Below are 14,804 nucleotides of genomic sequence, written 5' to 3'. Positions count from 1 at the left end.
ATTTCAAATGTTAACCAAGGCTTATGGAGATGAAACTTTGTCTCGTGCACGTGCGTTTGAATGGCATAAGCGGTTTTCAGGGGGAAGGGACAGTGTGGAAGATGATGAACGTGCTGGGCGCCCAAGGTCAGCGATTACAGACCAAAACATTGCCAAAGTTCGTGATGTGATCCGTGGTGACCGAAGATTAAGTGTTCATGCAGTGGCGGAGTTGGTTAACTTGAATAGGGAAGCTGTTCGACGCATTTTAATGGACAAATTACACATGAGGAAGATTTGTGCGAAGATTGTTCCAAACGTTCTGTCTGATGACCAAAAACAGTGCTGTAAGGACGTGTGTGTGGACATATTACAACGCATTGCAAATGAGCCAAATTTGTTGGAATCTGTTGTAACATGTGATGAGACACGGATTTTTACCTATGACCCAGAAAGTAAGCGCCAGTCAATGCAGTGGAAGTCTCCAGGGTCCACAAGACCCAAAAAAGCACGCATGTCAAAATCAAAATTCAAGGCAATGTTAATTGTCTTCTTCGACATTAATGGAATTGTAATGATTGAGTGGGTTCCCAGTGGTCGGACTGTTAATCAACACTGCTACATTGAAGTACTAAACAGACTTCGTGAAAAAATTAGAAAAAAAAGAAAGGTCACAGTTGCGGAGTGTTGAATGGCTGTTGCACCAGGACAATGCACCCACTCACATGGCCCTGTCTGTCAAGCAGTTTCTGACCAGCAAAAACATTACTGTGATGAGGCATCCTCCTTATTCACCTGATTTGGCTCCATGCGACTTTTTTTTATTTCCTAAAGTTAAATCTTGCTTAAAGGGAACCCATTTTACCTCAGTTGAAGAGGTTCAGGCAAAAACGGAGAATCTCCTGAAGGGCCTACCAAAAGCCTCGTTCCAGAACTGTTACCAGCAATGGCAGCACCGAATGCAGAAGTGTGTGAATGCTGAAGGGTACTAGTTTGAAGGTGATAACGTCACAGAGAACTGATTCTGTAAGTACAATAATTTTCCAGTCTCTTTTTTTTTTTTTTTTGACACACCTCATATTACCACCTCTTTTTCAAACCCTGTGTGACTTTCACACCTAAAATGGGAAGCAATGACAAACAGCACATATAGCAGTAGTAAACTTCATCAGAGAAATGATAATTTGATGCTGTAATCAATTGAATAGACAGCCATATTGTTCATAGCAAAGGGGGTGGGGAAAGGAAGTTGACTGTGTTTGGCTCACTGGAAGAGATACAATGGAAGAAAACAGCGCTGAAGATAGATCACATTTACTAAGAGAGAGAAGGTCCTCATTGCTACACTTCTGAATGCAATACAGGAATTTAAAGATGCAGTGAAAAACGCATTAGTGCATGCAATGGTTCAGCCCATCAAAACAAGTTAGCAAGTGAGGCTTAGCAACATGTAGTAATCATGACACAGCTGTATGCAATCAACAGAAACACTGGTAATACAGGCTTATTTAAAGGTACACTAAAGGTAAATACTAAGTCAAGGCGGACTGTTTAAATACCATTCCAGAAACCTCGCAACGCTTGTTTCGTGCCAAGAAAAGTCGTAGTTTATGAGAAAATTGCATCTCAAGGGTCCAAATACCTTTTTCGGAATTCAAATCTCCCACCACCCAACCGGGGGAGTGGCGACATTGCATACGCCATCACCGCCCTTTGCTGAGGTCGGTGAGTAAAACGGTGCCCGACAGACGGGGGTACAGCTTTTTGCGCAAGCACAAATGCGCAGCCATGGAGAAACTCAGCCAAGACAGAGTGGTAGATTTACAGCTGCAGCTGCAAATCTATGTATGGACCATTCGGGCATCCCGCAACATCACATGGAAGTTGAATTCTCTGGTACTTGAGATTTGTGCGAGTTTTGCAAGTCGGCAAAACCAGCGCAGCACTGCGTGATAAAGACACTACTGAAATGTAAAAGCACGGGTGGCGCAGAGCAAAAATGAAACCTTTCAACTGCCTGTGTCGTTGTGATGGGTAATCTCAATGCGTTCTTTTTTCTGAATATGAAATAGAACTGGACAAGTAGCATTTTATTTCGTCTTATAATGCACTACAAGGATGTTTTGTAATGAGTGGTTGAGTACTAGTGACAGAATTTAACAGAGGAGTGCTTTCGTCTTCAGGCAAGTACTTGAATGTCCCTGGGGGGGTCTCTAATCATGTTCTGCATTTACTTGAATTTCTCAATTATTAAAGTTCCGTTTGCGATAATATAGTGCTCGAGAGATTCTCGAGCACTGACCTATCACTTTAGCTTGACTTAATATTTGCCTTTAGTGTCCTTTAGATCATAGTCACCTGTATATAGAAGATGCTTCATGGGCTTCCATTGGAACCAGCCTTGCAAAAATGTCAGGGCCACTGATTTCTGGATCCGTAGGGCTGAATGAAATGCCTTTGACAAGGTTAGCTCCTTTAACTTCTGGCAAGGACTCCATGGGTGGTACTCTTTCATGGTAGACAAACTCATTTTCCTTCTTCGCAGCTTTGAACCTGAAACAGTAGAAGCTTGTAGAAGACTGCTACATTTACTGCATCAGAGGCACATGTACAACTTCTTCCACTTGAAGTCCAGTAAAGAGGCAGTGAACTTTTTTACAGTCTTTCTAAATGTAGATTACAACTTCATGCAAAAAAAATGTTTATGACCGAGCAGTTAGTAAGTACTGGGCTTAAGCAAAATTATTTTCCATTATTTAACCAAAGCCAAAAAAACTTGATTGAAAACTAAGGCTTCGTAGTCAATCACCCCAGCTGTTAACAACCTCTTCTTGATGAGCACAAAGATAGTGGACTTTGCTGACCTAAAACTTGATGAACATTGAGTAAATATGAACTGATGAAGGGCACCTTGAAGAGCTACCTATTTTACTTAATTCAAAAAGTGCTGCAAAGCCTGAAATGACCGATGAAATGGCATCAAGCATGAAGAGAGTGACAGATGCAGTAGGATATACAGCACCTGTAATGCCATACATGGTGCCATTTCACCGAGACCACCTAGGTGAAATTTCTAGAGCCATTATTTTTTTTTACATATGACTACACATTGTTCAAATGTCTAGAGTCCCATGTATAGCTTTTGTTTACCAGCTGCTCATGGACAAACTGCAGCTGGTTGCCGTAGTAACCAGCAATAAACGTGGTGACTTGTGGAAGAATATCAAAACACCTGTTGTATCCTAACCTATCATATGACTAGTGCTAGCCTGCTGCTAGCATAGTTTTCTGGCATTGCTTCTTTGTCGATATGATGATGCTTCTCAATGATAACCAGCCTATGTCATGTCCACTGCAGGACAAAGGCCTCTCCAAGTGACCTTCAATTACCCCTGTCTTATGTCAGCTGACTCCATCCTGTGCCTGCTGATTTCCTAAATTCATCCCACCACTGCTGTCCCCTGCTGTGTTCCTCTTCCCTTGGTACCCATTAGTGCAATGATTATTTGTTCTATGCATTACATGGCCTGCACAGCTACATTTATTCCTCTTACTCTTGCTAAACCACTACATTTCGTCATCTTACTCTCGATAAACCGTGCCAGGCATGGTTTATCTTAGATTACAGAACGCCATTATCAGTTTCTGCTTTGTTAGACAAACTCGGACTGGATCTGCTCCACATGTGTCGTAACATCACCAGGCTCGTACAACTTTTTCACTTGATGTTCCATAACCAAATAGGTTTGGCTAATGCTACATATATTTCTCATGCTGTACACATATCACACACTTTTCATTCCGAAGTAGGACAATCATACTTTGCCCTCACAAAGCTTTTGCAGAAATCATCCTTTCCACTTACGAGTGAAGAGTTTAATCATATACTTGAAAGTGTTGTTGAATGCACATGCAAATTTTTTTTTTAGAACTGTTTCAGACAGATCTCATGTAATCCTCTCCTGCTTGGGCAGCACTGCTGCCTGTAGTACTGTGTAAATAAATAAATAAATAAATAAATAAATAAATGAATAATCAAACAAACTAAAATACTAGCTACCCTTGTTTGCTAATTCCCACTGCTGTCCTTCTACTTCTGATAAAATGCCTATCATTTTTTTTGTGGCATCACTTCTTGTGCAGTCTTTAGCTTCTTCTCACTTTGTTAGCCTCCAGGTTTTCTGCCCCATAAGTTACCACAAGTATAATGCAATGATTGTACACTTCTCGTTTCATGAATAGTGGTAAGCTGCCGGTAATGACTTGGTAATGCCAGCCTTAAATGCTTTGACCGATCTTTAGTCTTCTGTAAACCTCTTTCTTGTGATACGGCTCCCTTGTGAGCAACTGGCCTAGATAAATATACTCTTGCACAGATTTTAAAAGCTGAGTGCCAATCACAAATTCCTGTTCTCTCACCAGGCTATTGAACGTTGCCTTGGTCTTCAGCATATTAATTTTCAAACCGACTCTAACAATTTCACGTCTAAGGTCCTCAATCCTTTGTTGCTAGTCGCTGCCATCATTGTTAAAAATTATGGGGTTTTACGTGCCAAAACCACTTCCTGATTATGAGGCACGCCGTAGTGGAGGACTCCGGAAATTTCGACCACCTGGGGTTCTTTAACGTGCACCTAAATCTAAGTACACGGGTGTTTTCGCATTTCGCCCCCATCGAAATGCGGCCGCCGTGGCCGGGATTCGATCCCGCGACCTCGTGCTCAGCAGCCTAACACCATAGCCACTGAGCAACCACGGTGGGTGCCATCATTGTTCAACAGGACAATGTCATGCTTGCGATTAGTTGTAAACATGAACCAAAGAAAAAAAAAAGTATTTTGAGCTATACTGAAGGTGGCACAACCAGCTGCAGCTTTACCAACAGCTTTTGGTGGACAAACACAAAGGATTCAAATCACGCAAACACATGAAAAATTAAGAGTGCAACAGACCAAAGTATGCCCAGTGGCGAGTCCTCATACAAGAGTGACAAAGTGGAGGCCTCGCAGGTCAGCAGTACACAATGAACTTGATAGACAGCTTGCACACCTAGTGACATTTATACACCTAGCCCATTAAGTACACAACACTTACCCTACTGCTCCCCTGCTCACGACATCTAAAATAGTGGCTGAACATACTTCAGTGCATTGACGTGTGGTCTTGAAAGCATGAGAGTTCTGCACATGATGCATGCATAAAGACAGCAAACTGTTCATTCAAAGGGTTCATCCAGCTTTATGCACCTTTACTCTCTCTCTGTGTGCACATACATTGTTGTAGTAATTTTACTGTGTTAAAGGGCCCCTCACCAGTTCTGAACATTGCAAACAAGCATGGCACATAGATCACATGGTGACGATTATGTCTGCAAAGGATGTTTGTTGCTAAAAAAAAAAGAAGAAAGCAGAAAAAAGAAGAGCCTTAGTGCACTCTTCTTCCTTGAGGAACCGTTTACCCTGCTATCAGCAGTGGCATAAAAAGCAGTTTTCTCTGCATCACACACGCTACTTACGGCACACAAATAGCCAGCAGTAACAAGAACTCTGAAATTTTCATTAAACACAGGGCTCACAGAACTGACACCAGATATGTGAATATATTATCACAAAGAGAAAAATAGTGAGGAGGGTAAAAAAAAAAAAGGACAATTTTGTAAAAGGAATAGACTTTTGCTAATCAGACTATGGATAATTCAATCCCTATCGAAGGCTCCAACCAGTGCCCATACATTTCTATTGGCGAAAACTTTATTTCAACCCTGAAATTGGCTCTCACCAGATAATTCCAACTTAATTGGTCAGTATGAATGCGTTTGACCCCAATAGTGACCTAAATTGTAACCCTAACAGCTGCAGTGTCTGTACTGGTGGCACTAGCAGACAGTGAATGCATAGGATACACACGTCATCTCCCTCAAAAGAAAAAAAGGACATATTTTTGGCCTGCCCTAGGAACATATTCAAGTGAAAGCAGTAGCTCACAATGAATAATTACAGTATGTGTTGATTATAATGCCCATCTTTTTTTAAAAAGAACTGCTTCTGGGCCTAGTTGGTATTTGCTGAAAGACATATCTGCCGCTATGAGGACACACACAAAAAGGGAGACATATTGACGATGACACGGGTGGCACTTCCAAGTGATTTATTTAGGGTGCAGACTCATGAATAAATAGACAAAAACGTGATGTGCAGGTTAATCGCAATAATTGAAGACAACCAGCGGTCGAACAATCTCATCTCCAACATTTTTGTGTGCATGCTATTTGCAGCAAATATGTCTTTCAACATCTTTCTTTTCTTAAGAAAATTAATCCAAAAGCAGCTTGGGTGGTGCAATTGGTTATGAAACTAAAACTTTGTGCATGGTATTTCCAATACCCTACCATCAGAGCCAGCCTAGCCAGTGTTAACACTACTGTCACCACAAGATGGCAACAGAAGTTCCTGCGCAGCATGGCAATGATGTGCCATTTCCAGCATCTGATTATGAAAGTAAACAACAATCCACTAATCAAAAGTGCTGGGGATCTCAAAAAGTTGAAGGAAAGACCAGGTGGTCTTCGTGAGCTTTCTGTAGCATTTAAATTAATATTATTTGGTTCAGGTGTTCTGACAGCACTGACAAGCAACTAAGCAGGCCATTCATTTAGCAGATGTCCTAGGAAAAAAAATTAAGAGAAATGCTTCACAAGTAATCATAACAGTCAACTGACTTTCAATATTGCTAACAAAATTGAGCAAGAAAATGTTTATCATGTTCACTCTTGATTGTTCTATTATTTTTATCACTTCAGACAGAAAAATCATACCGAAGCAGGCAATTCAAAATTCCTTACTTTCCACCGATTACATCCATGGCAAATGAAAGTGTTTCTCCGAGATTTTCCTCTTCCAGGCCCTAGTCAGAAAATGAGCAACCGTGTAAGTCAAAAGTAACAAGGAACATCAAGTAGTATTGGTCAAATGGCTTGCCTTCGCAATCGAAGTTGCCTCGTTGAGATGCTGTACAGCAAGCTGGTACCAGGCCTGGCGCTCACCCATTTTCTGAGCCTCTTCAGCTTGGTTGCCCATGTGCAGGCATGAGACACTTGAGTAGTATGCCATCTTGAAGTCCAAGATCTTCTTCCAAAGCTAGAAAATTGAAATGACAGCCATTAAACAATAGCCTTTTCAAGGTCCCTTGCATGCTAATCCTTCAACATGCTGGAGCAATGCAAAGTAGTGCCATTACACCAGCCTGATTAAAGTTATCGGGACTAATTCTATCACGTATGTAGCACAACAAACTGAATGCAAACTTTCCAGCCAGGAAGATTGTGGCTTAAGTGCAATTAGTTTAGTAAAAAAACTTGCATTATCAAGGTATGTTGTAATAAACATTTCCCGTGTTTCCAATGTTGTTCCTCAGTATTCCTCTTCTGCATAGCCTCAACACACACATACTGAAGCAAAGGTGCCTGGATATCCCATTTTTTGTGTACTGCCTACAGCTACAGAACATTTCACAAGCATTGTCAGTGTATAACTCAGCTAATGCAGCAGTAGTCTTTTCCCTATCAACGTACCTTCATCAATTTCGTGCCAACAATCTCTTGTATGGAGCCGGAGTCAGAACTTGCCGAGCCAGCAAGAAGAAGTGACACAGCCGCACGGAAGTACTCAACTACCTGAGCGGCGACTTTGGCAGTGATGGAAGACTTGCGACGGTCCAACATTGACTTCTCCAGAATGCATTCCTGAGCCTGGCCCTAATGAACAAGCACAACTGTACATCACAATGATGTCAAAGGGAACAAGATGGACCCAATTTCATAAAAGAGATGCTAGTTTGCATTAACGTGATGAAGTTTCAGCTGTGAAAATTTCAACTTCGCACCACTACTCCCATTTAACTATGTTAAAGAATAATCAAGCAGAGGAATTGGCAGATTGCATTGTGTTTAGCCAAGCAATAAGTCATGCAGCCTGTTCTCTGTTGCACAAATGTGTGTGCATGTCTTATAGTGGATGCTGCACAAGAAATATGGGCACCCAGTGCCATTTCATGCTTTTGATAAGAAAAAAAGATATATATATATATTGTCAGCAGAGTGGCTTGGCTACAAGTATAAAAACCTCTTAGAAGAAGGATGACAAGTGGGAAGAGCAAAATAGTGGTGTGTTTGTAAGGTCGCTTGCCGGGGTTGTCCTGAATAAACAGGTTGAAAGTCCTTCCCTTATGGAGTCGACTCCTTGTTGCCTCTTGAATGTGTCTTATTGATGCATTTTTTTAAAAGTAATGTCTAGAGCACATTCTTGAAAACATTTTTTAGGGTGATTCAGATTCTTCTTGTTCTAATAAAGCTACTTCCGATACATACCACACCTCTGATAAGAAAGTGCACTAATCACATCAGCTTTACACAAATACAGAACAGACAAGATCAAAATTTCTCTGAAGCTTCATTCAGATGAAGTGCTAATTGTTGGTCTGTACTTTTTAACACAATACGGAGGTTACCCACCAAGAAAATGTTAACGAAGAACAGCAAGAGGTCATGGGACATGTCACTGCCCTTGGGCTGGGGGAAAAGGTCTTTCACTTGGCTCAAAGCCCAAGCAGCACACTGAAAGTGAGTGCAGGCTATCTTCATGCCCTGAAAACAATAAACCAAAAAATAAGAAAGATGCCAGGAGCAATACTGAACTCGGTAAGCTCCTGCACAGAGCCACCATACCTCTGAGCTGCTCCGATTCTCGAGGGCCCCCAGCTTGGAATGTAAAGCCCCAATGTTATAAAGGATGCTGGCTTGTTCATATTTGATGTCCATGATATTGAACACCATTCCCGAGTAGATATCAGTCCTGTGTGGAAACTCTTGTTACATACTGCTACTTACAAGCCCCATTTACCAAAAAACAATAGCAGCAAACTGAGTGCCATACTCAAATGTGCATGCTTTTACAATACTGGCTTGCGGAGCAATTGGTGAAGCATTTTGAAAGCTTTAGTGTGGTTTTGAGCACCCCTCGGGCTTGGTGAAAAAGACACAGTCCGCGGATAGCATATGCTGCAGTGAAAATCTCAGCCAAATTTTGCAGTCATGCACAGTGAGTGGAGCTCGCAAGCTAGGCGCAAAGTCACCTTTTTCTCAAACATTGTCTTTTCAACAGAAGCCAGCTCCTTACTCTTTTCTGGACGCTTTATTTCGTAATATGGCAGATTCCCATATGCGGCTGCTAGCTGACCTCAATCAAGAAGGGTGTTTGGATCAGTGCACTTCTTCCTATTGTCACTGTGCATATTTATTAACGCAGCTTAATAAAGAGGCTGAAGTAAGTGAAAATCTGCTTTTGAATTTTCATAATTTCGCACTTCCGGATGAAGCTGACTATTGTCTGCTCACGCTAGGCCGTGACCGCTGGCGTAGGAATTAAACTTTGGTAATTCTGGTTATTGGTGTCATAGCCATCAAGTCTCGTTAATTTCAATTAGGCTCGAACCAAGCGGCACTTAAGGTCAGACCACACGCACGTTTGCCAGAACGTGCTCACTCCTGGTTAGACGCATCGGCAAACTTCGCTTCGTATTGAGCTATTGATAGCGCTTCAAAGTGTGCAAGTTGGCTGTGGCTACTATCCGTTGGTCAAGCTGGTGCAGGACAAAGCCAGTTCGCACCATGTAACACGGCCAGATTGGACCACATGAGCATGAGTGCGCACTATTGCCCTGTCGTGCACAAAGCAAACGCTGTTCCTATGCTCTACAGTTGCATGTTGCATACAGTTGCATGGGGTGCTGCGACGAGTCTTCTGACTGAGCACACTGTGGCTTGCTGAGGACAATCACTTTTGGCATGCCGTAGGCACCAAAATCAGAAGTGAGTAGCATCTACGTGAACAACCAAAATCAAATTCGAACTACGCGCCATGGTGACATTCAGTAGGCGGAGCATTGTGGATACGCCCTGCTCCATCGTAGCCTTTGCAGTGCAAGTCATTGAAGAAGGAGCAGAAGCACCACATAGGAGACGTTTCATTGCCAATAACTCCGCTTCTGCTGAATGCACTGAAGTACTTTTTTGTGGCAAAGTATTTCTGAAATAGTGGATTTTAACTTGAAATGCATTTCTCGACTTCGATAAAAAAGTGGTTCAGGGCCCCTTTAAGCAATGCAAAAATTACACAAAGGGGAACATATTGCTGAACTTGTCTCCTTCCTTAGCCTGTACCTGTACTACTACAAACTTTATACAGTTGCACACTGTGAATGGGTTAACAATGATAATTATTATGACACAGATGTTAGGTCATACAAGAAGCATGGAGTAAGAGCAAAATTACAAGCCTAATTTACAGGCTTTGCACAACAGGTATACACAACAATTCCTGCACCAAGAAAACAATTGCATGAAGCCCACAGTTATATATAAACAGAATTTAGAAAAAAGAAATGACCATGTAAATGTCTACACAGTCCATAACTAAATAGCTGCCTTTCTTAGAACCTTCAATGAAAGAAACACACCACATGAATGGAACGCAGGCAGCTCCTTCATCAGTCATGGGAAATCGACTTTGGAGACAGAGCAGCTGTGAGTAGTACCGTTTAAGTACACTGCAGCCTGTGAAATCTCTGGAAACCTTGATGGCGGCCTGAAATCATACAAACAGTCGTTTTCAGGACATGCTGTGGCTGATAGCACACAAGCAAGGCAACCTCACCATGCGCAAGGCTTCCAGTTCTCTAATCTCATTGCTGTAAGAGTCGGGGTCTTCAAGGTAATGCTCTGCAATGTACTGAAAAGGCAAGAAAATCATGTAAACACTACTTGGTCAAACCTGTCAGGTGTAGACTTGGTCTGTAGTCATGCTCCATTATATCAAAAAAGTGCAAATGTCATAATGAATACAAAACCTGCATGTAGCACATTAGAGGCATTACCTATAACTTATTAGGTACTTGTAATCACTTACATTACAGATAACTTTGTAACTCTTTCTTTTTCACAGCAGTAATGCATTACTAGCTACTTTACTTAGCCAATACTTTGTCATAAATGACAACACACTTCCAAGCCTGTGAACTTTGTGCCAAACACTAATACTGATGGTGGGAACATCTCCTTCGTGGCAAAGCAATGGCAATGAAGTTACAGAGAAACCTTCAGTATGAGCACATACTTTTATCAAAAAAGTTTTGTAAAGGCTACACAGGAAACAAAGCCAAGCTCACTGAACAAGAACAATCAGACTTGGTGTTGCATAAAAAATGTGAATCATTAAATGTGGGGCTACCATGTAGTCATAAGAAAAAGTTTGGAGACCAATGGTTTAATGATATTTTTTTGTTATCAGCCTGGGCATGCTGGCTGAAGGCAAGTGCTACAGCCTACGTGCACATCTTAAACCAATGCAATGTTCTGAAGCAGTGCCACATTGCAAAGCTGGTTTAGAAAAATTTTTTCAATATTTTGTTGATGCCGTGTTTCCAAAATTTTTTATTATGACTGAACACTGAGTATTCCGAGCCACAGTCATTGCAAAGAAATGTCAGAAAACCACAGCCTAAAGCTTTCAAACCCGCAATTCATTAAATTCGTTGTCAATTATGATAAACACCAAATCAAGAAATCTTATCTAGTTACATAAGGTGTCCATATATTTATATAACAAATGATTTGAGAAATTAACACAAATTGAGAAGGTTACTTCTTCTAAAGTTTGCAAACCTTTTAAGGCTGTAACTGCAGGCTAAAAGTAAGTTACATTTCATTGCAGGTAGGAACTACAACTTTTTCTTTTTTTATAATGCATACATGATTGATGAACAGTGGCAAATGAAGCAGACAAAGAGTAACTGCAATGACTTAATACCTGCCTTAAAAGCTTGTTCTTGGGCAACACTGTGAAGGCTACACAACAAGAGCACATTATCCTTTTACTACACAGCTGAACCCTGATGACATTAGTAGGTCAATGTTTCAGCACTAAATATTAGCAACAAAAACTAATGTCATGACTATAAACAGCTTGCACAAAATTATCACTAGGAGGCAGTGCCTCACTATAGAATGCTTTCAACAAAAAATTAATTGCAACATCAGCAGTGTGAAACCACACCATGATAAAACAGGCAAGAACATTTAATGTGGTCAGCCTTCATTTGCCCATAAAGTGAAAACAAACGAATTCTGACACCATGGCAACTTAACTGCACTGCTCTGCAGGGAGAGACATACACAATATCTCTCATCTTTGGTTTCTCTTCACTGACAAGAAAAGATGACCCCAAGTATATGCTTAAAGTGGACTTTAGTCTTAAACGTAGTTATCAAGATTCCCTCAATCAGAGAAGTGATCTGTTGAAAGGCTATGTGCTGTTGCAGAACCACAGGGTTTGGAAGAACGGAATGTAGCCTTTACATGGTCAGTTTTCACACTCTTAAAGGGATACCTTTCTTTTTATTTCAGAAGCAGAACAACCAGTTCAAACACTACTATATTATATAGCAGCAACATGCAAATTACTCGTAATATAACTAATCACAGCAACCATTTCTGGAAAAGTGTTAATACCGTGCAAGGAAGTATAGGCCAGGAGTAAGAATTGCACTTCAAAGCAAAAACTTATACTCATTCATCATGAAATATCACTGCTTTAGAATGAAAAAAAAAAAAAAAATGCACGGAGTACCGTGCACAAGTGTTCATTTGGTCAAGAGAGTCTTTCCACTTCAGGCATGTGAAAACACGATCCCGATCAACTTGCTTGCTCAAAAAGAAACTAGCAGGGAACGTATAATGAAAATTTGGATTAATGACTGAGACAGTATAGCACAGTGGCGTAAAGTAACAGGGAATCGTCCGTTTATAGTTCGGTGTAAAACTGATCTGAGTGACAACTGAAAACGTGATCAAATGAAATGTACGCGCACAATGTTCGGCTACCTAGTTCGAAAGTCGGCAAGAATTATGGTAACGTTAATGCTGCCCCAGGGGACAGAATAATTACAGTAAATAACCTGAAATGTCAGAAAGAACACGAGAAGAACGATCAACACCTTTACGATGTTTGGTGCTCCCAACGGTGGCCGGCAAGCCTTCGAAGTAATTAGGGAACTGTATCATTTTATTCCCCATGCGTATTACTGTGTATCAACAAACCGTCAGGTATCAGCAACGATCATAAAACGCCGAGACAGCGTCACGTGAATCTCAATTGGTAACCACCGAAGGAACGACTTAAGAAGCGTGCTCTTTGCAAAGGTTGCTCTCGAAATGGACAAATCTCGAAACACGATGGATAATCGCCGTTATTAACGTCAGTGAAATGCCGCTCCCTGTAAAGAACAGCCATTAACTAGAGTAAAATTTTTGGACACCAACAATAACAAGTGCACGGAACAGCCGTTCGCGTTATTTTTTGTGCGGATCACGGGCTCCGAACGATTTACGCTAGTAAAACGCCCACCAAACATGAGATCGTAAAGCATGCACTAACGCAGAAATATATTAACAACACGCATCATACGCCTGGGCAGCGCCTCGTGAAGCTGAGATCATCTATTCGTAAAGACGCGTAACCAAGCGCAATGTTTACTCGAGTTGTGCTCACAGTAAACAAGGCGCGAGAAGTAAGCGTCACAAGTTCAGCTGCAGTTATCAAAACGACGATGCATACCTTCTTTAGAGCTGGACCGAATTCAGCGTTCGATGGACTACTTTTCAATTCACAGGAAAGCATCGGCAAACGAGGCGCCGACTCCATAGCTGTTTCGACGCACTGTCCGCCTCGACAGCGGCGAAGGTGGCAATGGCCAATAAATAGATGGCATAGAGTTGGCTAATGACTTCGTCTATGGATGCATAAAACATTCGATTTGCTTTGGATTGGCTTGGGGAACTGTTCATGCACACTTTACACATTGTTTTCACAAAGTCCGTTTAAGGCTACGTGAAATCGAATTGCTCTTTTTCAACGTTGCTTAGAGCTAAAACCTGCCGAAACGCTCATCTGTTGGCTTCATGGGTGGCTTGAACCTTACGCACGCACTGGTCAGCACATAGAGGCAATGATAGAGGTTCCTACAACATGGGTCAGCAATGCATGCAGAACAAGCGGAACCACGAGCGGAACTACCGTACCGTACCGTACGTGCCACGTATGGCGGCATATACATTCAGAAATTATAACTTTGCCTTGCGTGGACAATCTCCAAAGTTACAACGCCCAAATGAGTATATAGCCTCCAGTTACGACTGGTGTGATGGGGTAGGTGGTGCTGCAAGCTCCACTTGCGTAAAGCGCTTGCGTGACGTCAGCTCACGGTTTTGCTCTTTTGTCGTCTGCTACACTACAAGAAGCCCGGCACAGTTTGAAATTTCAGGGCGGTGCGCCGCAAGTACATGGCTTTAGCATTCAGATAGAATGAAGGAAGTGAAGAATTTGCAGAAGGTTTGTTATTCAGCCGATAGGACTGTTGTAAGCTTCGCAGTCCTTGTATGTTTCTCAGTGTACAGGGTGCATTTGGCAGGCATTCTCAGATCATGAACAGCAGGTTGCCATTATCCCTCAAGAGAAAAGTGTATAACAGCTGTGTCTTACCAGTACTCACGTACGGGGCAGAAACCTGGAGGCTTACGAAAAGGGTTCTACTTAAATTGAGGACGACGCAACGAGCTATGGAAATAAGAATGATGGGTGTAACGTAAGGAGATAAGAAAAGAGCAGATTGGGTGAGGGAACAAACGCGAGTTAATGACATCTTAGTTGAAATCAAGGAAAAGAAATGGGCATGGGCAGGACATCTATAATGATGAGGGAAGATAACCGATGGT

General features: G+C 41.7%; 1 protein-coding gene across 2 annotated transcripts in view; it reads right to left on the bottom strand.

The window, feature by feature from the left end:
- The window catches only part of LOC126546127 (tyrosine-protein phosphatase non-receptor type 23-like), an 84,963-nt gene extending 71,173 nt beyond the window's left edge, over positions 1–13,790 (bottom strand). For both annotated transcript variants that reach the window (XM_050194226.3, XM_050194227.3), the window contains exons 1-9: positions 13,648–13,790; positions 10,689–10,763; positions 10,492–10,619; positions 8,702–8,828; positions 8,489–8,620; positions 7,550–7,732; positions 6,957–7,115; positions 6,821–6,882; positions 2,338–2,532 (exon numbers count right to left, since the gene is read on the bottom strand). In XM_050194226.3, coding sequence (XP_050050183.1) covers positions 2,338–2,532; positions 6,821–6,882; positions 6,957–7,115; positions 7,550–7,732; positions 8,489–8,620; positions 8,702–8,828; positions 10,492–10,619; positions 10,689–10,763; positions 13,648–13,734 — 1,148 coding nt within the window. In that variant the 5' untranslated portion in view covers positions 13,735–13,790. The remainder of the gene's footprint in view (positions 1–2,337; positions 2,533–6,820; positions 6,883–6,956; positions 7,116–7,549; positions 7,733–8,488; positions 8,621–8,701; positions 8,829–10,491; positions 10,620–10,688; positions 10,764–13,647) is intronic.
- Between the last annotated feature and the right edge of the window lie 1,014 nt (positions 13,791–14,804).

This window comes from Dermacentor andersoni, chromosome 1, assembly GCF_023375885.2.
Source record: "Dermacentor andersoni chromosome 1, qqDerAnde1_hic_scaffold, whole genome shotgun sequence".
Taxonomy (NCBI): Eukaryota; Metazoa; Arthropoda; class Arachnida; order Ixodida; family Ixodidae; genus Dermacentor; species Dermacentor andersoni.
This window is presented reverse-complemented; position numbering and strand designations above follow the sequence as displayed.